This window comes from Sciurus carolinensis, chromosome 1, assembly GCF_902686445.1.
Source record: "Sciurus carolinensis chromosome 1, mSciCar1.2, whole genome shotgun sequence".
In the NCBI taxonomy this organism is placed as follows: Eukaryota; Metazoa; Chordata; class Mammalia; order Rodentia; family Sciuridae; genus Sciurus; species Sciurus carolinensis.
This window is the reverse complement of record NC_062213.1, coordinates 57,364,364-57,387,553: the sequence shown is the minus strand read 5'-3', so window position 1 is coordinate 57,387,553 and position 23,190 is coordinate 57,364,364. Positions and strand designations below refer to the sequence as shown.

The 23,190-nt window shown below is 34.1% G+C and overlaps 2 protein-coding genes across 2 annotated transcripts in view; both read left to right on the top strand.

Moving 5' to 3' along the window:
- Positions 1-23,190, top strand: part of Pkia (cAMP-dependent protein kinase inhibitor alpha) — a 90,974-nt gene that overhangs the window by 48,031 nt on the left and 19,753 nt on the right. The window contains exon 2 of the mRNA XM_047522409.1: positions 7,220-7,343. The gene's annotated coding sequence lies outside the window, so the exon portion shown is untranslated. The remainder of the gene's footprint in view (positions 1-7,219; positions 7,344-23,190) is intronic.
- On the top strand, positions 4,834-5,166 carry LOC124963027 (60S ribosomal protein L35a-like). Its single transcript, XM_047522387.1, has one exon. The coding sequence runs from the start codon at positions 4,834-4,836 to the stop codon at positions 5,164-5,166; it is 333 nt and encodes a 110-aa protein (XP_047378343.1).

The following is a 23,190-nucleotide window of genomic DNA, read 5'->3' as shown; positions in this document are numbered from 1 at the left end:
GGTTTAATTTCATTGTGTTATATGTGGCTTTCCATTTTTCCCAGCAACATTTGTTGAATAGGCTATCTTTTCTCCAGTGAATGTTTTTGGCACCTTTGTCTAGTATGAGATAACTGTATTTATATGGGTTTGTCTCTGTGTCTTCTATTCTGTACCATTGGACTACATGCCTGTTTTGGTGCCAATACCATGCTGTTTTTTATTACTATAGCTCTGTAGTATAGTTTGAGGTCTGGTATTGTGATGCCTCCTGCTTCACTTTTCTTGCTAAGTATTGCTTTGGCTATTCTGGATCTCTTAATTTTCCAAATGCTTTTTCTAGTTCTATGAGGAATGTTATTGGGATTTTAATAGGAATAGCATTAAATTCCCATATATTTTTAATTAATCATTTATTTATATCGGTGAAAATTCATGGGCTTTTATTTCAGACTTTGGGTTATATTATACTAATCCTTTATTTATCTTGCTCAAAGAGGTCCAGTTCAGTCATTGCAAACTCTTTCAGTTGATTGATATGCTACTTTGACATGACTCGATGTGGGTTTATTTATTTTTAATCACCTCCTTAATTTTTTGGATTATAACATGTCTAGACTCACCTTTTATATTTCTAGTTCCAGTCCTAGAATTGACCATTTCTCCAAGCAGTTCTATTTCATTTTTTGGGGAATGGTATTATACATCAAGATCTGAGTATTAGGTATATTTATTTCTACTGGAATGAAATTCTTTCTAGATCTTCTCAACTGACTGGGCCAAGCTGACAAACCTCATACATATACAGATCTATAAATATTTGTATATATAGCCATGCATATCTATATTAGGCCAAACGTCTAATTTATTTTGATGTATCTAACACTAATTCATTACAAATGGATCATCTTAGTCTTATTCCCTTGCATTTGTGTACATTTTACTTTGAAGAGATCACTTAACTTCAAAAGTGTGAAACTCAAATTAATAATTTTGATAGTTCTTGAGAAACTCTTTCCATTGATTCCTGTGCTACCTTGAAAAGCCATATTCTGTGACAGAATCATTCCTAAAGTTTATATCATCAAACTTCAATTTATGGCCAGCAGCACTTTTTAAGATCAGTAAACCTCCACACTTCTGGTTTTGACAAACTCAAGTAACCCCATTTTTCTCAGGTCTTTACAATTATAACTAAAGTGCCAAACTTAATGTATAGAAGTAAAAAATAAAAAATAAAGCAACAACAGAAAGCATAGGAAACAGTGTAAGGTGTAAATCACTAAAGACCTTGGACTTGAGGAATGATATGGCAATGAAGTCTTTGTTTCCTTATTGCCTCCTAGATGTCCCAGACTATAACCACCAACAGATACAAAACAAAAAAAAAAAAACAAAAAAAAAAACAAACAAAAAAAAAACAAGATAAAACTGTTCCTCCAAGACAAAGTATGAGGAAAGGGATTGTTAACAACAGAAAACCATTCTGGCAATACATGCACTACTCCAGCCAAGCACTAATGGAAAATTGCATTGTACCATGCTCTGTGCCTTAATTTCAGTGATTGTACCATGCTCTGTGCCTTAATTTCAGTGAGACCAAAAAGGAGTTGCTCTTCCACACCATCCCACTTCTATCCTCCAAAAGCAGGTAGTATTCCAATCTCCTTGCAGGAGTTATTTCAATGTCCAGTGGTGAGCTAAGCTTCCAGCCCCATGCATGAAGAAGGTCACCTAACGAGGTGATGCCAGATAGGGCTAACATTTTGTCCCCACCGAGTCTCGGAGTATTAGCTTCCGCCTTTACTTGACATTGATGAGGAGACATGGCAGGTTGGAGATAGTAGGCACTCCACTGTCCCACAACATCTGGTGTCAGTGGTACCCATTGGAGACCTGAGCTACTACCTACCTCAAATCAACCAGATGGAATGTGGAGGTAAGAAAAAATCCCTTTGTTGCTTCACTTGTCCTTCCTCTGGTGTCAGGGAACCCATTAAGAAACAGTCTCTATTCCAAGGCAACAAGATTTTTTATTACTTCCTTTGGGAAGGTATCAGCAAGGTCAAAGGGAGAGCTGAACGTTTTCCCATCTGCCTGCAGTAAGTCAGTGTGAGTCAGTGACACACTTTTGCTGAGGTGGTGTCAGTAGGGCCCGGTAAAAAACTGTACCTTCTCTTTATCTAGCACTCACATTACACCTCAATACAGAAAGAGTTCCTGCTAAAAAAAAGTAATTATAATAAAATATATTAAGACTCAGAGTTATTAAATACTCAATGTTCAAAATAAAATTGAAAATTACTCATGATACCAAAATCCAGAAAATCACAAAGTGAATAAAAAAGGCAATATGCATACACCAACACTAAATAAATCAAGTGTCAGAATGTTCTGGCAAGGATTTTTAAATAAACTATCATGTAAATGTTTCAACAAGCAATTATATATTTCTTGAAATACATGGAAAAATATAAGCAAAGAATAGAGGTTAGATAAATTAGTGGAAATGATCAAAATAGAAAATATAATAACCAAAATAAAAGGTTCTTTGGAAAGACTCAAGAGTTGGATATAATGAATCATCAAAGAATCAGCAAACTTGATGACAGATAATAGAATTTACCAAATAGGAAAAACAGAGAAAACTAAACTTAGTAGGGGGTGAGTTAGGATCTCAGGAACCTGTGGAACAATGAAAGGAGCTAATGATCATGTCATCAATATTTCAAAATGAAAACAAAGTGAGACTAAAATAGCATTTGAAGAAATAATGACTGAAAAGTTCCAATATTTAGCAAATAAATAACCCATAGATTCAAGAACTTGAGCAAACCCCAAATAGGATATATACACAGATATCTATGCCAGTATGTTGTAATTAAGCTTCTGAAGAATAACGACAAAGAAAATATCTGAAAATCAGACAGAAAGAAATAATGCCTTGATTATAGAGAAAAAAACATTTCAAATGACAATAAAAATCTGATCTGAAAAAATGGAGGTTAGAAATGTTGGTATAATATTTTTCTAGTATTGAAAGAAAAGAATTTGTCAGTCATGAACTTCATTATCCATTTTCTCATTTGACTTATGTTAATGGACTAATCATTCTGAATCCAGCATTGCAACCACTCTTTTACAACCATGCAGCCACAGTATTTCCAAAGTGATCTTTTTAAAGTGGACAAAATCTTTAACCCACCCTGATCATATTATGCAAATCAAATTCTCTCTCTTCTTACTTCACATGATAGCTAAACTCAATCAATGGCTGCCCATCTTCCTAAAAATTTAATCCCACATCTTTATCATACCTGACCATTCTTTACCTGACTGCTACCATCCACCCCATTGTCTTTGTTCTTTACACATCCCTTTGAGCACTCCTCCTCCCCCAGCACTGGGGATAGAACCAAGGAGCTTACACATACTAAGTACTTTAATATTGTACTACAGCCCAGACATCTGCATAATTTTTATACTGGTTGTATGTGACATTCTTTTCTGTTCTGTATCTAACCATTCTTCTTCTTGCCATTATAATTTTTTCTTCTATCTCAAAAACTCACCCCTCCTTCCTATTACATATGTAACTCCAGTACTGCCTTCTAAAGGAAGATGTGTTATTATTCATCGTTTACTACTATCTTACAGTAAATTAGTGAATTAAAGTTCTATCTGTGTCTTCCCATACAACTCTGTACTAGTTTGTACTGTAATTTATGGATTTACTTATCTGGATGCCCCAACAAAATGAATCCTAGATGGTAAAATAACGATTTTAATAGGAGTATCTAGCTTAATTCATGGCAGACATTCATAGTTCATTAAATGTATGTTGAGTAAATGAGTGAATGAATGGTCAACTTGAAATTTTAATTGCTTCCTTCTTCACTAGGATTCTATCAAACATAATGACAGGTTTCCAGATTAGGGAATTAGAATCCCATATCCAGTTTAATAGAGGAAATTAGTACTGATACATCAGTGCTTACGTATATGAAAGGAAAACCATTAACTTAGAAATTAAGGTTTTCCATTTGGACTTGGAAGTCAATCACTCGTCACACTACTGCCATCCATCATATCTGGTGCTGTCAGTGCCCCACCCATGTTGCCCAGCACTCATCATTTCAGTGTATAGTGTTAGAATCATTTTACCTGCAACTATCTATGTTGGGGCAGATCAGAATTTTCAGGAGTTCATGTATCTGTGTAGCTTTTCCACCAATTCAACGGGATTCGGTAGTATAGGTCCATCAGCTTTCTCACACATCGATTGGGATAAGTCTAAGGCATGTTCTACAGAGTCACAGAACTCCTTGGAAGGACTAACATTTACTGACAGGAATAACCTGCTCACTAACATGACTATTACCTTTCTTCAATGCCTCTATTCTCAATTCTCATTCTACTCCTGAGTCTCCTGGGACTTCTTCCCACATGAACATTTTGTATTCTTATCACAGGTTCTGTTTGTGGTGAAACTCAACCTAAGATAATCTCAAACTATTTCTTGCCTCCTACAATGCACCACCTCTTACATACCATGGTATAGGTAACCAAGGCATTGGTCGGTTTATGTTGCTCTTCCTAGATCCTAATATATTCAAACAGATGGGAGAAAACATGACCTTACAAAAAGGAATAATTTATATAAGAATGCCCTGTGGGTGAAGAGAGGGAGAGATAGTGTGTTCTCTTGCCCACATGAGGGAATAGGTACCCATCAGAGAGATGGGTTAGTTATGAAACAAAAGCTATGAAAGTAATGTATCAGAAAATAAAGCTCTTTCTGCCCTCTTGGAGCCTGTGGAGGCCTGCTGGGAACAGGACATCTAAAAGGCAAATATGCTTGGAAGGCTTTGGTGCAAAGCCATTTTTACTGGCTGTAAGTGGGGTCTCCAGAACCAAAGGGAGCACACAGCTCTTCTAAAAATTGAAGGTATTTATGATAGAGATGAAACCGAGTTCTACTTTGGCAAGAGATGTGCTTATGTGTATAAAGCAGAAAACAACACAGTGACTCTTAGTGGCAAACAAAACAAAACCAGAGTAATCTGGGGAAAGGTAACTCATGCCCACGGAAACGATGGCGTGGTTTGGGCCAAATTCCAAAGCAACCTTCCTGCTAAGGCCATTGAACACAGAATCCATGTGATGCTGTACCCCTCGGGGATTTAAACTAATGGAAAATAAATAAAAATGGGATTTGGGCTCTTGTATTTTTTTTTTTTTTTTTATTCAGTGGCTCAAAAATTTAACTGACTTCAATTGGTTTGCTATATGCTTAAAATGGTGGAGGTTGTTCAGCATTTTCAAAGTACAAAGAATTCAGAAGGCTATATGTAATGGACAGTATGGGGCAGTTTCAGAGATTTAGAAAGTAACAGGTCAGTGTGAGTATCTTAATAGACATGCATTTTGGAGGAAATAAATATACTTTGGGACAAGTGGGAAGATGACTTACTCATTAGACAAGTGAAAGAAACATAAAATTATCTCAAAAGAGCTGGGAATATAGTTCAGTGGTAGAGTTCATGAAAGCATGAGACTGTATTATCCACCCCCACAAAAAAAGCTTTGTAATAACTCATACTAGTTCAGTATAGATTGTTTGGGAAGCTTATGAGTGAAATGGAACTGGGAATAATTTCAGTGGCAATTATATATTGATGCTAGATTTGTTAGTGCTTTCAGGTGGGCTGAGATGAACTATTCTTGGGATTTGTGACCAAAAGATTATATATTACTTGATTGGTGGTGTAATGCAAGCTGAAAATGTTAACTTAATGCTACATGAGCTACATGATTCTACTTCAGAATAAAACAGTGCCTGGACAGATAGCTTTTCTTGGTTTCATGTTTTAATGTATAGTGCAGGTCTGAAGTGATTTAGCAAACTACGAAAATAAGCAGGGCTTCAGATGTTTTAAATTTCAGGGGCTGGGGTTTTGATTCAGTGGTGAAGTACTTGCCTTGCATGTGTGAGGCACTGGGTTGATTCTCAGCACCACATAAAAATGTTACTGTGTCCATCTACAGCTAAAACACTTTTTTAAATAAGTTTTTAGATTTCAAAGATGTGCTAAATATTGTGCAATAAACCAGTTTGCAGTAAAAATAAACAAATAAATGAATAAAGACAAAAAGGCAGGAATATTTTTAAAGCAGGGGCATGACCGGTTGAGTTGACCAGAAGGATCATCTGGATCTAACAAAAAGAAAGCCCTGGTTTGCTTTATTTATAGTGGTACAGATCAAAGGGTTTAGTAGTTATAAAGTTCCAGTGTAGGAGAAGTCTTGTTTCCATGCTCTCTTCTCAATGTAGCAGGGGTCTTGCAGAAAAAAAGGTAATTTGGCATTTGGTTCTTGGTGAGTTAATCCCATCTCTAGGGCTGTGTTTGAACTTGGAGCTGTGAGCTAGGTCAGGGTGCCAGCATGATTCAGGCATTCTCAAACTGGGGAATTCTGCCCAGGAGTTCCCAAAAGAGAGGCTTCCCTACCTAATGGCTCCAGACATTGCTCAATCCACACAAGCTTATAGAAGGATCTGAACAGTGTTCCATTAATGATCCTTGAAATTTATGGACAGATGGTCTATAACAAGTGAGACTACAATTTGAGAAGATTTTTCCCTTATTCACTTAGGAAATTGCTATTGTTTTGGAATCCCAGTCTCAGTGCTTTATTTGCTTCATTTGCCTCTTTTTCCTTTTCTCCTAATATCCAGTTTCCTAAATCACTGACTAGCAGTCAACAAATTTATTCTATCTCCACCGACCCGTCACAAAAAGGACCACACACACACACACACACACACACACACATATACACACACACACAGTTTTGTGTATGGCAGAGCTTAAAAAGACATTAAAGGTATCTGTGAAATATCCTTTGACAAGTGCCCATGTTTATTTACAAAATTTAAGTTTAGTCAAATCATTTCCTAGAAATCTAAGTGGAGACTCATGAAAAGAAGTCTAGGTGAAGACTGAAGAAAGGAACAAAGGATAATGGTCTTTTAGGAAGTCTTTGCTTGTCTTCGCATCCTATACTTTTGTCAAATGTTTGTCACATATTGCTTTATGAGTACTTCAATTTATAAATCATGCATCTCGTTAAGTTATTCTACTGTTAATGAAAGGTATGCTTGAACATTTACTTAAAACTGTTAAAAAGTGAAATCTATATGTGTAGATAATTTCTGTTTTCCTTGCTGTCTCCATTTCAGTTGCCTGATTTTCTGGGAAGGACTGGTTTCCTCAAAGAAGGAATTTCTAATAGAAGTTCAAAGGTCATCTCAAAAAAAAAAATAGAAGGATCAATGAATTAAGAACAAGAAGGTTTGCAATCAGGTAGGAACTCTGAAACTTCACAAATTCAGTCATCTTAAATTAAATGTGCTGATAGCTGTTTGGATATCTCATCTGCCCTACAAAGAAGTTGCTCACAATTCCCTTGGAGGTAGAGGTGTTTATCAGAGAATACCTTGGAGAAAAGGGAAGACAATAACAGCATAATATTTTTTTCCATTTTCAGCTCAGTGTTACTAAGTACACATAGTGATCCCTGTGGTCTAATCCCAGGAGCTTATGCATGTGGAGCAGCAGATTAACCCTTTTGGTATTTTCTCCTAAGATAAATCATTTTCATAGGTTGTAAACATGACCCTTTAGTTGCTTATCAAAATTAAGGCGATGATGGCACCAAGTCTCTTCTAAATGAGGAATAGCCCCAGTCAACGGTGTGAGAAAATCAGCTTGTTTCTTGTTGGAGCACATCTAGCCTTGGTCTATGTGCAAATGAGTGCATATAGGAAGGTGGAAGGGAGAAGGATGGGACGAGTGAAAGAGGAACTCTGTTGTATTTACCTATGCAAGTCAGAGTCCCACTGACAATTTTCTTTTCATTTTTCAATTGCAATTTGAGATTAAAATTTATACAAAGGACCTTCCCTCTCTATGGCAAAACAAAAGACAGTATGGCATCAAAATCAGGGGCTAGTTTTCTCATTTAAAGTTAGGCACTCAGTATTTAGCATAGCACTTGCCCTCTAGTTGATACTCAAAACAAAGACATATGATGAAGGATGGATGGATGGATGGATGGAAAAAACTTAACATGGTAGAAAAAGCACCTGCCCTTGTATTGCCTTGTGTGTTGACTTAAGTCTCAGGACTCAGCAGTGTAACTGACACATGGATTATAAGCAAAAAATTTACTGAATGAATGAATGGGTCCTCCTAAATCTAGGGATACTTAAAAGATCAATGTAGACTCCATATTCGCCAAAGTCTATGGCAGAAATATCCATGACATGATTGCTTGGATCTGAGACTACTGATGAAGCTGACAATGTATCTGGTTTTCCAATTGATTTTTAAATTTTTTTTAATAGTTGCATATGGACAGAATACCTTTATTTTATTGGTTTATTTTTATGTGGTACTAAAGATGGAACCCAGTGCTTCACATGTGCTAGGCAAATGCTTTGCCACTAAGCTATGGTCCCAGCCTTCTGGTTGATTTTTAATAATTTTACATAACATTCTTCACATTTAAGCATAACACTTATATTAGACTCACTATCAAATGACTCGAATATGTGTAAAAAATCCCCCTGATAAACATCTAAACTATATGATTTGCAAACATGTTTTTCAAGCATTTTTATGATATGATTAAGGGCAATTTCAGAAACACTAGCTTCTAAAATTCTTATTTCCACATGGAGTACAGCCATAGTACTGCAACAGCTATTTGTCTGTTAACTGCTGTTTCTATCTTCTGCAGTTCCAAGGGAGAACAAAAACTATTTAACTAAAGAAAGAAGTGTAAATTTAGCATAATGCAGTTACAACAAAACTATTTTGTGAAATTATGGATAATATATTCTATCCCTCTATTTTCTGCCCTTTTCACTCTCATTCTTCTTTAAATATAGGTAAATTAAGCTTTTATAGTTATGCATGATATAAATAACTACTTCCAGACAATATTTTTAAATATTGTCTTTGAGTAAACAGCAGGTACTAATTTTTATGAAATCAAAGTTATCTTTAGAGGTTTGTACCTTTCCATCTTACTCTAAATGTCCTTTTTCTACCGTAATGTTATAAAGATATCATTGTAAATTTTGTCCTAGAAATTCTAGTGTATTTTTTTAGTTAAGATATCAATTTACCAAGAATTGATTTGTATAAATAAATAAATAAATGAGTGAAAGGAAGACGAGTAGAAGAAGGGGAACAGAAGGAGGGAGGAAGGAAGGGAAAGGGGGAGAACTGGGGTGAAATGGAATAAATTAAATTCCATGCATGATTTTGTCAAAATGAATCTAACTATTATGTACAACTATAATACACTAATAAAAGAAATAAAATAAAAGTCAACATTCCCTTGAGTAAACAAAATACTGATGTTTACTCAAAATACTGATGTTTACTGATGTTTTTAACTGATGTTTATTAATTAGAAATATTTCATTGTGCATGAATAAGTAAAACAAATTATTATTACAGATAAAAACTATGAAAGGCAAAAAAGGGGTTGATTTGCGTATTTGATCCAATTTTATGAATAATTAATTTTTCTAGGACTACTTACTTTATTCCAGTAATCTTCAATAATATCTCTGAATTTTTTCAAGTTTCCAAATATGATACATCTCTGGGCTCCTTATTCTGTTTCATGAGTCTGTTTGACTACTTTGAAATAACACTACACTCAATGTAATATAGCTTTATAATAATTTTATAGTTGATAAGCAAATCCTACATTAATATCCTTTAGGAGTATTTAAGCTCTTCTTGGTCATTTGACCATTCATATAAATTTCAGAATTAACAGTTCCACAAAACCTCTGTTAAATATTTTGATTGAAATTATAATCAATGTGCACATAAAATTAGAAAGAATTTCCATCATTATAGTGAGTCTTTCTATACAGAAACAAGGTTTATCTCTGCATTTATTTTGTTTATTTCTCTCTTTCAGTACAGTTTTGTAGTTTTCTCTAAAAATGTCTTACACATCTTTATTTAGATTTATTTCTATGTAACTTTCTTTTTAACTGTAAATGGTTTTTATATTCTTTAAACCAAAGATTTTAGTTTTATCTATCACTTTCCCTCCAGTTTTTTTTTTCTGAGAAAAAAAATTGGATAAAAATTTATTGTAAAAGATTTAATTTGCAATAGAGACAATACTGGGATTGAGGTGCTCACTGGTGGGAATGACACCTGTTGTTCATCATGCAGTAAGAATGTCAAGTACATTAAGAGATTCTTTTCTTCTTTTTTGGTATATTCTCAGCTCCCAAGCATAAAATGAACTTTTGAATGTCTTCTAAGTATTAGCATTCTTCTTATTATTATTTTAATTGTACAATTTTATGGGGTACAATGACTTTTGATCCTGTTTTTACCAACTCCATAGCTCATTCAATTGCTAAAGCCAAAAACCTTAGCTTTATCTTTAAACCCTCACTTTTCCTCAGTTCCCATATCTTGTCCATCAGAAATTCTTGTCAGCCTCTGACCTCAGAATACATCTGAATCCATCTCTCACTCTCTTCCTCAATCTCCAGAGATTGCAATAGGCAATCTCCTACATGATTGTCCACCTTCCCCTCTTGTTCCAATCCTTAAACATAGCCTATAAAACAATTACAAAAGTCAGAATAGTCTTCTAAAGAAACATAAATCAGATAACATCATCACTAAAAACCCTGGTCCTCAACACTTTTAGAAGATCACTGCTAGAGTATATGAGCAAAGGAGCTGGTATGAGATTGGGGAGTCAAGTAAGGGCTGAATGCACCAGGTCTTTAAGTTCATATTGTACTCAAAGTTCATTGAAAAGTCACCAGAGTTTTAATTAGTGATACAATTTTTAAAAATCATTTTTGCAATTATATGTAAGATGCAGGGGAGGGAAAGGATGGAAAAGATTATGGAAGTATTGGAATCCAGCTGTTGATGGAGGCTATTGAAGGACTGAACCAGTTCAGAGATGACAGCATGATCAGGTACAGTGGAGCTGGTGAGGAAGGTGGGATTTGAGGTTTATGTTAGAGATAAAAACAACAGTATTTGTTAATGGAATAAATAAAAGAAGTGGGGAAAGAAGTAATCAAGTATGATTCCCATATTTCTGGTTTAGGTCTCTGAATTGAACAATGTCCACTTACTAGGAAAAAAGGAAATAAGGAGTTCCCTTTGTACATTTGTTTGCAATGTCAGTTAATTGATGACTTATGCAACTTTAATATATCCTACTTTTCCTGAAATAGTTTCTACTTAGTTTTATAGAGTGAAGACTTAAAAGACATACTGAGAATTCCACCACAGCCTTTTTTAAATGGGACAAAAACTACCCTAAATAACCTGCCCACACAATCTTTCTTTTCTTCAGTTATCAACTGGCCCCTGTCCAAATCCCTGCAGCATCCCCTTCTAGAAACTAAAAACTTAAGAACTTGAAAGGGATAAAAATACCTGTATCCCACATAGCTGCATAATATGGATTCTCTCTGATTAACTAACTGTATCATTTCCCAGGGTTGAACCCAGGGGTGCTTCATCACTGAGCCATATTCACAGACCTTTTTTTTATATTTAGAGACAGGGTCTTGCTAAGTTGTATAGGGCCTCGCTAAGTTGCTGAGACTGCCTTTGAACTCACAATCCTCCTGCTTTAGTCTTCCAAACTGCTGGGATTATACACATGTGCCACCACACCAGGCTAACTGCATCCTTTACCAAATGGCCCATCTTTTAGTAGGTTCTGTGCATTGTGCATAATTGGTGAGAAGAAACCAAGTTACCCTATTCATGAAGCTTCTCTTTTCTGAAAATAATGACTTCTTTTACATTGAGGTTCTTTGTGAGTTCTCAGGAGTTAGAAACACATATTTTGATTTGGAAATTTGTTGAAGGGTTTCTAATGGCTGTATTCCTGACACTTCATCCTATGGGATCCTATCCTTAGGTCATGTAACACCTCATTAACCCACTGGTTCTTGGAAAGTAGTGTAAGTCAGGATCAGTTATCTCACTGTGGTATAGCTCCAGATTTTGTTGAAGAGGTTAATTCTTATTGCAAAATCTAAGAAGCATAAATCTTGAAGAATAATATGTAGAGCATAATCTTTTTGCCTTATAAACCTTTATGAAAATACGGTGGGACAAGACTAAGTCAGTACTCTTCTATGACTCATTCAACAGAACTGTATCCTACTGGTGAACATGGAATCCTGTTCTAGGAGAGGAGAAACCTGGAACTTGTTAATGGTCTCTCTCCCTGGACAAGTTCTACCAAAGAAATTTTTTAAACATGTCCAACATGACTATTTGACAATAAGAATTTTCATCCACACATTCCTTAAATATATCTTATATGCATGTAGATCTATATTCAGAAATGTTAGAATTTAGTATTTAGGATTCAGAGTTCTGGTTATTGAGACTGATGTTTGAGATAGTAAGATGAAATCTTCCTCAGTCATTACTCTGTTCCTTAGAATAGTTCTTTAAAATAAATATGAATTATTGTCTGCGGGGAAAAAAAGAATAACAATTAAACTGCTTTCTATAACCTGCATAGCCTCATTCAGTTTCTCCTGCCTTATTTTCCAAAATACTTTACTTAACTATTGCTCCCCGTCACACATTAATCTCCAGGATTTTTCTTTCTCTCAAAGACTTGTTTAGAATTAGGACCTTTGTACATGCTTTATCTAAAAAGCTTGTACAAGCTTTATCTAAAAAGCTTGAAAATCTGTAACATTCCACCAAACAAAATCTCAGAGAACATTTGCCTTTCATTTCATGTGAACATTTGGTAGAAGACATTTTGCAAAAGATAGGATATATTTTACTTCGTAGACACTTCACACATTTAGGAATTCACAAGTTTATAAAATAATAAGTGTGAACTGATAGACCTAAAACAAGAATTACAGTTGGTGAGCCCTGTGTTTTAAACATACAATTTTGAGAAATGATAGACAGGAAAGTTACCTCAGAGTTTCAATAATATAGGAGAATCATATGAGGTGGATTCTGTATACCCATTACCATCTCCAGAGATTACGAACAGCAAATGAAAGTAGGTTCAGGGACCAGCCTTTTAACCAATACTTAATTGATTCCATTTCCAATGACTTCCACAGCCTCTGGAGAGGAACCAAGCTGATATGTTTGCTCAGATACAAGAAAGGGACCTAAAAGGCTAGTGCACATCACCAATGGGATACTGTTGAAGATCAACAGAATATATATAGTTTAAGTAACTGAAAAGAAAAAGAATTTAATAAGGATGAGTGTGTAGATCTTTCCCAACCACTCTTGGTTAAGAATTTTAAAAATCCATTCATAGAACTGATAGCAGCCAAACTGTGCTATGCATTTTTTAAGTTGCTAGATATTAAAACATTTAATTAAATAAAATAACAATATAGTTTTGTTGCTATAAAATGATACATACATGTGTCACAGATAAACATTTATAGATTAAGGATATAGATACAGATGCATAGATATGTAAAATATGTGATCTAAGTTCAGTTACTCAGCTGATAATTCATATTATCTTTATAACTTCCTAAAGAACCTCTCCATCTGTGAAGTGTCTGTTCATTTCCTTAGCCCATTTTTGATTGGATTATTTGTATTCTTGGTGTAGAGTTTTTTGAGTTCTTTATATATTCTGGAAATTAATGCTCTATCTGAAGTATGAGTGTCAAAGATTTTCTCCCACTCTGTAGGCTCTCTCTTCACATTGCTGATAGTTTCCTTTGCTGAGAGAAAGCTTTTTAGTTTGACTCTATCCCAGTTGTTGATTCTTGCTTTTATTTCTTGTGCTATGGGAGTCCTGTAAAGGAAGTCTGATCCTAAGCCGACATGTTGAAGATTTGGACCTACATTTTCTTCTATAAGATGAAGGGTCTCTGGTCTGATTCTGAGTTCCTTGATCCATTTTGAGTTGAGTTTTGTGCAGGGTGAGAGATAGGGGTTTAATTTCATTCTGTTGCATATGGATTTCCAGTTTTCCCAGCACCATTTGTTGAAGAGGCTATCTTTTCTCCATTGTATATTTTTGGCCCCTTTGTCTAATATGAGAAAGTTGTATTTATTTGGGTTTGTGTCCATGTCCTCTATTCTGTACCATTGAACTGTCTATTTTGGTACCAATACCATGCCGTTTTTGTTACTATTGCTTTGTAGTAGAGTTGAAGATTTGGTATTGCAATACCCCCTGCTTCACTCTTTCTGCTAAGGATTGCTTTAGCTATTCTGGGTTTCTTATTCTTCCAGATAAATTGCATGATTGCTTGCTCTATTTTTAAGGTACGTCATTGGGATTTTAATTGGAATTGCATTGAATCTGTATAGCACTTTTGGTAGTAAGGCCATTTTGACAATATTAATTCTGCCTATCCAAGAACATGGGAGATCTTTCCATCTTCTAAGGTTTTCTTTAATTTCTTTCTTTAGTGTTCTGTAGTTCTCATTGTAGAGGTCTTTCACCTCTTTTGTGAGATTGATTCCCAAGTATTTTATTTTTTTCGATGCTATTGTGAATGGGGTAGTTTTCCTAACTTCTCTTTCCAAAGAATCATCAGTTATGTATAAAAATGCATTGGATTTATGAGCATTGATCTTGTAACCTGCTACTTTACTGAATTCACTTATGAGTTCTAAAAGTTTTCTGGTGGAATTTCCAGGTTCCTCTAAATATATAATCATGTCATCAGCTAACAGGGATAGTTTCAGTTCTTCTTTTCCTATTCGTATCCCTTTAATTTCTTTGGTCTGTCTAATTGCTCTGGCTAGAGTTTCAAGGACAATGTTGAATAGAAGTGTTGAAAGAGGGCATCCCTGCCTTGTTCCAGTTTTTAGGGGGAATGCTTTCAATTTTTCACCATTTAGAATGATATTGGCCATGGGCTTAGTGTAGATGGCCTTTACAATGTTAAGGAATGTTCCCACTATCCCTGTTTTTTCTAGTGTTTTGAGCATGAAGGGATGCTGTATTTTATCAAATGTTTTTTCTGCATCTGTCGAAATAATCATGTTATTCTTAACTTTAAGTCTGTTGATATGGTGAATGACATTTATTGATTTCTGGATGTTGAACCAACCTTGCATCCCTGGGATAAAACCCACTTGATCGTGGTGCACTATCTTTTTAATATATTTTTGTATGCGATTTGCTAAAATTTTTTTGAGAATTTTTGCATCGATGTTCATTAAGGATATTGGTCTGAAATTTTCTTTCCTCAATGTGTCTCTGTCTGGTTTAGGTATCAGGGTGATATTGGCTTCATAGAATGAGTTTGGGAGGGTTCCCTCCTCTTCTATTTCATGGAATACTTTGAGGAGTTTTGGAATGAGCTCTTCTTTAAAGGATTTGTAGAACTCGGCTGAGAACCCATCTGGTCCTGGACTTTTCTTTGTTGTTAGGCTTTTGATGACCTCTTCTATTTCATTGCTTGAAATTGATTTATTTAAGTTGTGTATGTCCTCCTGGTTCAGTTAAGCAATCAACAGATATATGAAAAAATGTTCAACATCTCTACTAATAAGAGAAATGCAAATCAAAACTACCCTAAGATTCCATCTCACCCCAATTAGAATGGCGATTATCAAGAACACAAGCAACAATAGGTGTTGTCGAGGATGTGGGGAAAAAGGTACACTCATACATTGCTGGTGGGGTTGCAAATTAGTGCAGCCACTCTGGAAAGCAGTATGGAGATTCCTCAGAAAGCTTGGAATGGAACCACCATTTGACTCAGCTATCCCACTCCTTGACCTATACCCAAAGGACTTAAAATCAGCATACTTCAGAGATACAGCCACATCAATGTTCATAGCTGGTCAATTCACAATAGCCAGATTGTGGAACCAACCTAGATGTCCTTCAATTTATGAAAGGATAAAGAAACAGTGGTATATATAAATAATGGAATATTACTCTGCCATAAAGAATAATAAAATTATGGCATTTGCAGGCAAATGGATGAAATTGGAGAATATCATGCTAAGTGAGATAAGCCAATCTCAAAAAACCAAAGGAAGAATGATCTCGCTGATAAGCAGATGATGACACATAATGGGGGGTGGGAGGGGTTAGTGTTAGGGTTACGGTTAGGTTTAGGGTTAGGGTTAGGGAGGGTGGCAAGAATGGAGGAAAGCAGGACTGTATAGAGGGAAAAGAGGGGTGGGAGGGGTCGGGGGAAGGGAAAAAATAACAGAATGAATCAAACAACATTACCCTATGTAAATTTATGATTACCCAAATGGTATGCCTTTTCTCCATGTACAAACAGAGAAACAACATGTATCCCATTTGTTTACAATAAAAAAAAGAACCTCTCCAAAGATTGTCTAGAAAAAAAAAGTAACTAATTCTTTTTCCCAGTCCTCTTTCTGTTTCTTTCCTTCTTGAAAAACTTAGTCCAAAAGCCATTAAAAAAGCTAAGTCTTTTTTAAGGAGATGTCGAATGTTTATTACAGTATCAAGAGCATCCACGTGGGGAAGTCACCACAGCAACCACTTGACACAACTAGTCCCAGCCTGAGACTGAATGGGGAGAATGTTGTGTGAGATGGGATGGCAGCAACAAGAATTTATTTAAATACTATTGATTCAATAAGTAAGGATATTGAAGATTATAGTATTTATTTTTTCTCAGTGAGGAGGGACTTAAAGTATGAAAAAGACAAAAAATTGAATTAATTCTGTGGCATTACATGACAATGGATAATATTAAATGAACTCATTTTTCAATATAGATAGATAAGAAATAAGCAGATATAAAAAATATAAATATATAATAAATGTTTATTCATATGTATTTTCATATATATGTATTTATGTATTTATATACGTAAGTTCCCTAGCTCTGTCTATTGACACCTCCTAGGGCAGCTACTTCCCAATAACAATGAGCACAGCTAGACTCCAGTTCTTGTTTTCTAAATATAGTTTTAACTAGAGGAATTGGAACTTTCTGAAGGAATGGTTGATTCAGAGCAACAGAAAAGAAAATATAAAATGACTCTAGAACATGTAATTGTTCAGGTGGATCCAAGATATCAATGAATAATGAGAAAATGTGAAAAGACATAAAGCCACATTGAAGGAGTTTCCATTGGATAAATTTGAGTAATATAAGCCTGAAAATAAATAATCCCTGAATAAGACTATGAATCTGCACTACTATGATATTAAATTAATTATAAGTTTGATAGTTATATAACCACAAAGTATCTTACCATAAAACTGATTAATAAGGAAAAATAATTTTACAGAAGACAGATAACATTCTTAATGAAATGAATAAAATTAATACCTCAGTAGGGTACATATTTTAAAAGTCTGCCAAAATTATTTGACATCATGCAGCAGGAAAAAGGCTTCACGTGACATACACTGAATCTAATCATGGGTCAAACACAAATAGCTAAATTCTAGAGAAGTAACTGAAGGTAATCTTTAAAAGTTTCAAGGATATGAAATTCAAAAGAGCCCCCCAACCAAAATTTCCAGAATAAGAAACTAAACACAGAGAAAAAGTAAATACATCACGTGATTCCATACTGATCTTTTTGACATGAAGGATGTTGAGATTAATGACAAAATTTAAAAGGTGACCAAAGATTAAAGCACTACAGTAATGAGCCAGTGTGAATTTTTTGATTTTCATAGTTAAGTCTGATTGTATGTTCATAGGAAATTCTGAAGTATTTGGGGTTGAGAGTGCAGGGTGTTGACATCTCACTCTCAAATGGTTTGTGAAAGAAGTCCTTTTTTACTGTCACTTCAAATTCTCTGTTGATTTGATTTTTTTTTTTCAACCAAAAAAAAAAAAATATATATATATATATATATCCCTGAGCCAGATAATCCTTCTCTGGATGACTAGCATAGTCAAAGGCTGGTTACATTAGAAGTCAGTTTCTAGTCTATTTGTGTTAATCTCTCTAACATGTTCTAATGGCAATATGTCATATTTAATTTGAGTTTTTTCCTAATGATGTTCTGTTTCTTTGTTTTTGGTATGTCAAATGTCTTTTAAATTAGTTAAGTTCTGTGTATTAAAATAAACAAGACTCATGAATATATAAGTTCTAGAAAATTTGATTCATTTCCATCTGCATTCAAATTGGAAAACACTGGCATGACATTTAAAAGGAAAATAAATCATAAGGAACACTCACAATCAATAATTCAAAATAGTTCAGCGTATTTACCCTGCAAGACATCTATCATAAACCAGCAGGATGACAGCTATAAGTTCAACCAGAAATGTAACCTTTGGAAACAGGCTCCAAGTCAGGTTATGTGACAATTGAATGATCAGTAAGCAAATTTTAAAGTTTCTTGCTTTTAACAATTTCTGGAATCAATTTTTAGAATACTGAAGCACTGCTTTTTAATTCCCAGAAACCTGGGAAATGATTAGTTAAAACAAAATCTGTTGTCCTACTGGCCTACACCTGGTTATAAATAGCAGTAAGACATGAGAACACCCCGGGATGCCAAATGGACTTTCTAAATATAACTTTCCCTTCCTCCAAAAGGTTTGAGAAGAATACTATCTTTTGTAAAAACTTGGCCTTTATAAAGGGCACACAGACTCGAAGGTCAGAGACTGTTAGATCTAGAAAATATTTGAAATATTTCCTTAGTCTGGGAACCACATTTTAGAATCATGAAAACTGAAGGCAGTATTAGCTGTGACCAGTTATTTAAATTTTTGTCATTCGTAACTAACTTTTGAAATGCTATTTATATATTAAAAATCTTTGAGACTCTTTTCCTTGCTTCTTTCTTCAAATGACTCTGCTTACATATATAGTGTTTTACTACTAAATTACTGTACAGTGAAGAGTACAGAAAAACATTATAATAAAGGAGATAACAGTTGAGGACAATAAGCTGGGGAATAGAGATGTCAAACCCCTTAAGGGAAGAATGGGAGTGAGGGAAGAAAAGAGAAATTTAATTTTTCTAAGGAAAAATGAATGGCAAGTTAGATAATGTTTGCATAGCCATAATACAGCCTTTCTTAATTTTAATTCCAGGGAAACGTCTGCTGTTTGTATTATTGCAGACTAGGGAGTGAACAAAGCACAAGATTTTTCTGTTTTATCATTTCATGTGATTTCTTAAAAATTTCTACAAGACTCTTTTTAGTAAATAAAAAACTCAAAAGCCTTGTCTTTTACTTTTTCCCTGCCTGTTTGTACTTTAATAAGTTGGTAAATGTTATTAAACTCAAAAGTTATGATTAGCTCTCTCCATAAATTCTTAAGAGACTGGGGAGTGTGTGTGTATGTATGTGTACTTGTTATGTCATCAAATATTTTCAAATAATGTGCTACCTTTGTAACCAGTGATACACAGTTCTCAATTAAAAATGATTACAATATAGACAAAAATTAGATTCGATAGTGTGGTGAGCCATTGATCAGTTTTTTTTTTTTCATTTTTTCAGACTGCATTTTGATTCACTGTATACAAATGGGGTACAAATTTTCATTTCTATGGTTGTACATGATATAGATCCACACCATTCACGTAATCATACATGTACATAAGGTAATGATGTCCGTCTCATTCCACCATCTTTCATACCTCTGCCACTTCCCCCCTCTCATTTCCCTCTCGTAATTTAAAGTTCCTCAATTCTTCTCTCATCCCCCACCCTCCTCCCCCATTATATGTCATCATCCACTTATCAACAAAATCATTCAGCCTTTGGTTTTTGGGGATTGGCTTATTTCACTTAGCATGATATTCTCCAACTCCATTCATTTACCTACAAATGCCATAATTTTATTCTTCTGTATGGTTAAATAATATTCCATTGTGTATATATACCACAGTTTCTTTATCCATTCATCTGTTGAAGGGAATCTAGGTTGGTTCCACAATCTAGCTATTGTGAATTGAGCTGCTATAAACATTGATGTGGCTGCGTTACTGTAGTATGCTGATTTTAAGTCCTTTGGGTATAAACTGAGGAGTGGGATAACTGGGTAAAAAGGTGGGTTCATTCCAAGTTTTCTTAGGAATCTCCAAAAAGTTTTAAAATCACCATAGGTGACTTACATATGCAGTTGAACACCCCTTCTCCATTTAGTACTATATGGAAGTATAACCAACTATGGTTCAAATTTTATATCTGAAACCTGTTTTATTCTGAGTCATTGGTCAAATGCATATTCTATGTGTTTATAGTTATTGTATTTTGAAAATATTAAAAGTCTGTGAATTAAAGAAGTTGGTGTGGGTTCATATATATCAATGAAAGCCTAGAAGATATGATAAGCACCGGGCCTTCTAATTATCACTGAGATGAGTCTGGTTGACACAAAACATTATGGGAATTAGATACAGATATTAGTGATTTATAATGATGAAATAAAATCTTCTAGTTATGTAAGCATCAAAGAAATTTTAATTTATACCACAAGGTAATGAATTCAAGAATTTTTATTTTCAAGTATATTTACTTGTACCTTATATTGTGCATAAAGCCCTTTCTGAAATTTAGAGGGCAAAGTAGAAAAAAGAAACTTTACTCTTAAGTAATTGATACTGTTGTCAGTGTTGAGATATTTTGATTTCTCAGTTCACTGAAACTTTATTAGATGAGTTATATTGCATTTCTTACAATCAGCATTTAGCATTTTAAATAATTTCTTGAATGCTTGTGGTAATAGAATAGAGTTGTAATGATTAATAGTAGAGTCAATAGTAAAACAGTTCAATATTAATAGTGAAGTGATTTTTCTTCCTTTATATGTACTGGGTCACTTTGCCACTGATCTACAAGTCCAGCCTTTTAAAATACATTTTTTTTTTTTATTTTGACACAGCGTCTCACTAAGTTGTGTAGAGACTCCCTAAATTGCTGACCTTGGCCTCAAATTTGTGATCCTTCTGCCTCAGCTTCCTGAGTTGCTGGGATTATAGATGTATGCCACCTAATGATTTTGATAATCTATAGAATGTCATGATTTTTCCAGACAACAGTATGATTCTTGAACAAAATTAATATATTTATTATTAATCTTTTACCTTATAATTTTTTATTTAATTAATATATTGATTTTACCTCATCTTATCATTTATATTTTAAATATTTTATTTCATAGATTATCTCATTTGAAAGTGTCTGTTAACATCTATATTCATTATATTTCATATATACAAATACATACCTTCATATCCAATAAAGACATTCTTAATTACATTTAAATTTGTTTATTTTGTGTTGTTTTTCAGCATTTTCTCTTCTCTCTGAACTTATTTCACTATTTTTTAAAAATGTCTGGAAGATATAAAAATAGTATTTAAAGCAAATATGTGGGAAAATCTTGAAATAACTATAACAATGGCAGAGAAGAAGAATATTAACCATTGTAGTGAAGAGTGTTCCATTAATTGAAAAATTAACAATTCTCTCATTGAAACATATAGTAGAAGTGGAAAACATTCATTATAATACTGAGTAGTGACATTCTCAGTAGTCAGGGACAATAAACACTTTATAGGAAACTAGCATCTGCAAAGCAGATAAATTGGCAATGATTATACATATACTTGAAATATGTTGAAACAATCATAGCAACTGTTTTTGGCTGAAAAGAGGCACATAGGAATGTTTAAGCACTATTTCAATTGAAATAGATAGTTAGATGATACACAGAAAATATTACAGAGGAGCAGACATTAGCATTGTGTGAACTGTGTTTCAATAATGCATTCTCACTTATTCAGAAAGGAAAAGGTCATTGAATTAAATTTAAATGTAGAATTGTGATATCTTAAAGTGCCATTCTTAGACCTATCGTATTGCTGTTCCTTTTGCATGCATCGAATAATACCGCCCTCTTGTTTATCCAAGTTAGAAATCTAGAAGCAACCCAAGATTCTCATCCTAGAGTCCCCCAGCCTTAATTCTTCCCCCTCAGTAAGTCTCTAAATCCTGACTCTTCTGTACCAGATAGCTTTCTTTTCTACTTATGCTCTCTCATTGCCAGGACCTAGCAACTCTGCCTCAGCCTGCCTATTGAAGTCAACTCTATTTAACAGTGAGCAGTGCTATTTTTAAGCCTTCCTCTGCCATAGACAATTGTACTTTCGAAAGCTTCACACTATATTTTATCAAATATATATTAAAATGTATACAAATCACATATTCAACATAACATATAGTAACTATTTGAAAGCTGCCTAATATTCTATTTGAGGAGATGTACAAATATTGGTGTTACAAATATTACTTAATATATTTTATCTCAGTTTTGCAGGGGTTTTTTTTCATACTTTGGAACCATTTCTCAGGCGTCAGATATTTTTTAGATTCTTCTCATATTTCCTAGGGAATGTATGTTTACTATTTAAGGCTGAGCAGCCCTCATAGCGAGGCATCTGAATATCTAATATCGGAACCATCACTGAGATGATTAGACCAAATATTTGAGTAAATGGGAAGCATTTCTAAAGCAAACAGAAATTGAGGAAGACATGATGGTGTTAATATATATGTGTGTGTCAGATGATAATATTTAAAAAGCAGGTTCTGTAGAGATTCAGAATAACATCACTTTGTGGAGTAATGCCTCAAAACAGTATGTGAAGTATTTACTTTTTTAAAAAGAAATATAAATGATGGACCATCAAAAGAGAGTGAAGTAAGTTTAATATACCCCAAAACAAGTGCTGGAAAATGGTAACTGCTTGTGTAAGTAGTTAATTCACCTGTTAGCTTCATAACTTAAGGTTTCCAAACTGTTATTTCATCTTTAAGACTGAAATAATGAGAATACTATTGTGGTAGAGTCATTAAAAAATTTAAATTATTTTTATATACTTAATGTATCTGACACATTGTTTAGATTTTTGTTATTGTTATGATTCAAAAGCACTAATAAAAAATAGCTGTTTTGTTAATCTTGTTTTCATTGTCAGATCTTGGAACAGTCCAGAATGCTTGAGCTTGATTAGACCCTTCATTGTGATTTTTTTGAAAAACTGGTTTTATTAATGCATTGTAGCTATACATAATAGTGGGTTTCTTTGTGATCTTAAAGATGGAAAAGTTAATAATGAATTATTTTGGAAGGAAATGTTTTAGGGTTTAACATCCTTTCAAAAGTTAAATATTTATATGACATA

Bases quoted from the DNA above. Each gene is read 5' to 3' on its own strand.
- LOC124963027 (XM_047522387.1), top strand. From the start codon at position 4,834: ATGCTTGGAAGGCTTTGGTGCAAAGCCATTTTTACTGGCTGTAAGTGG.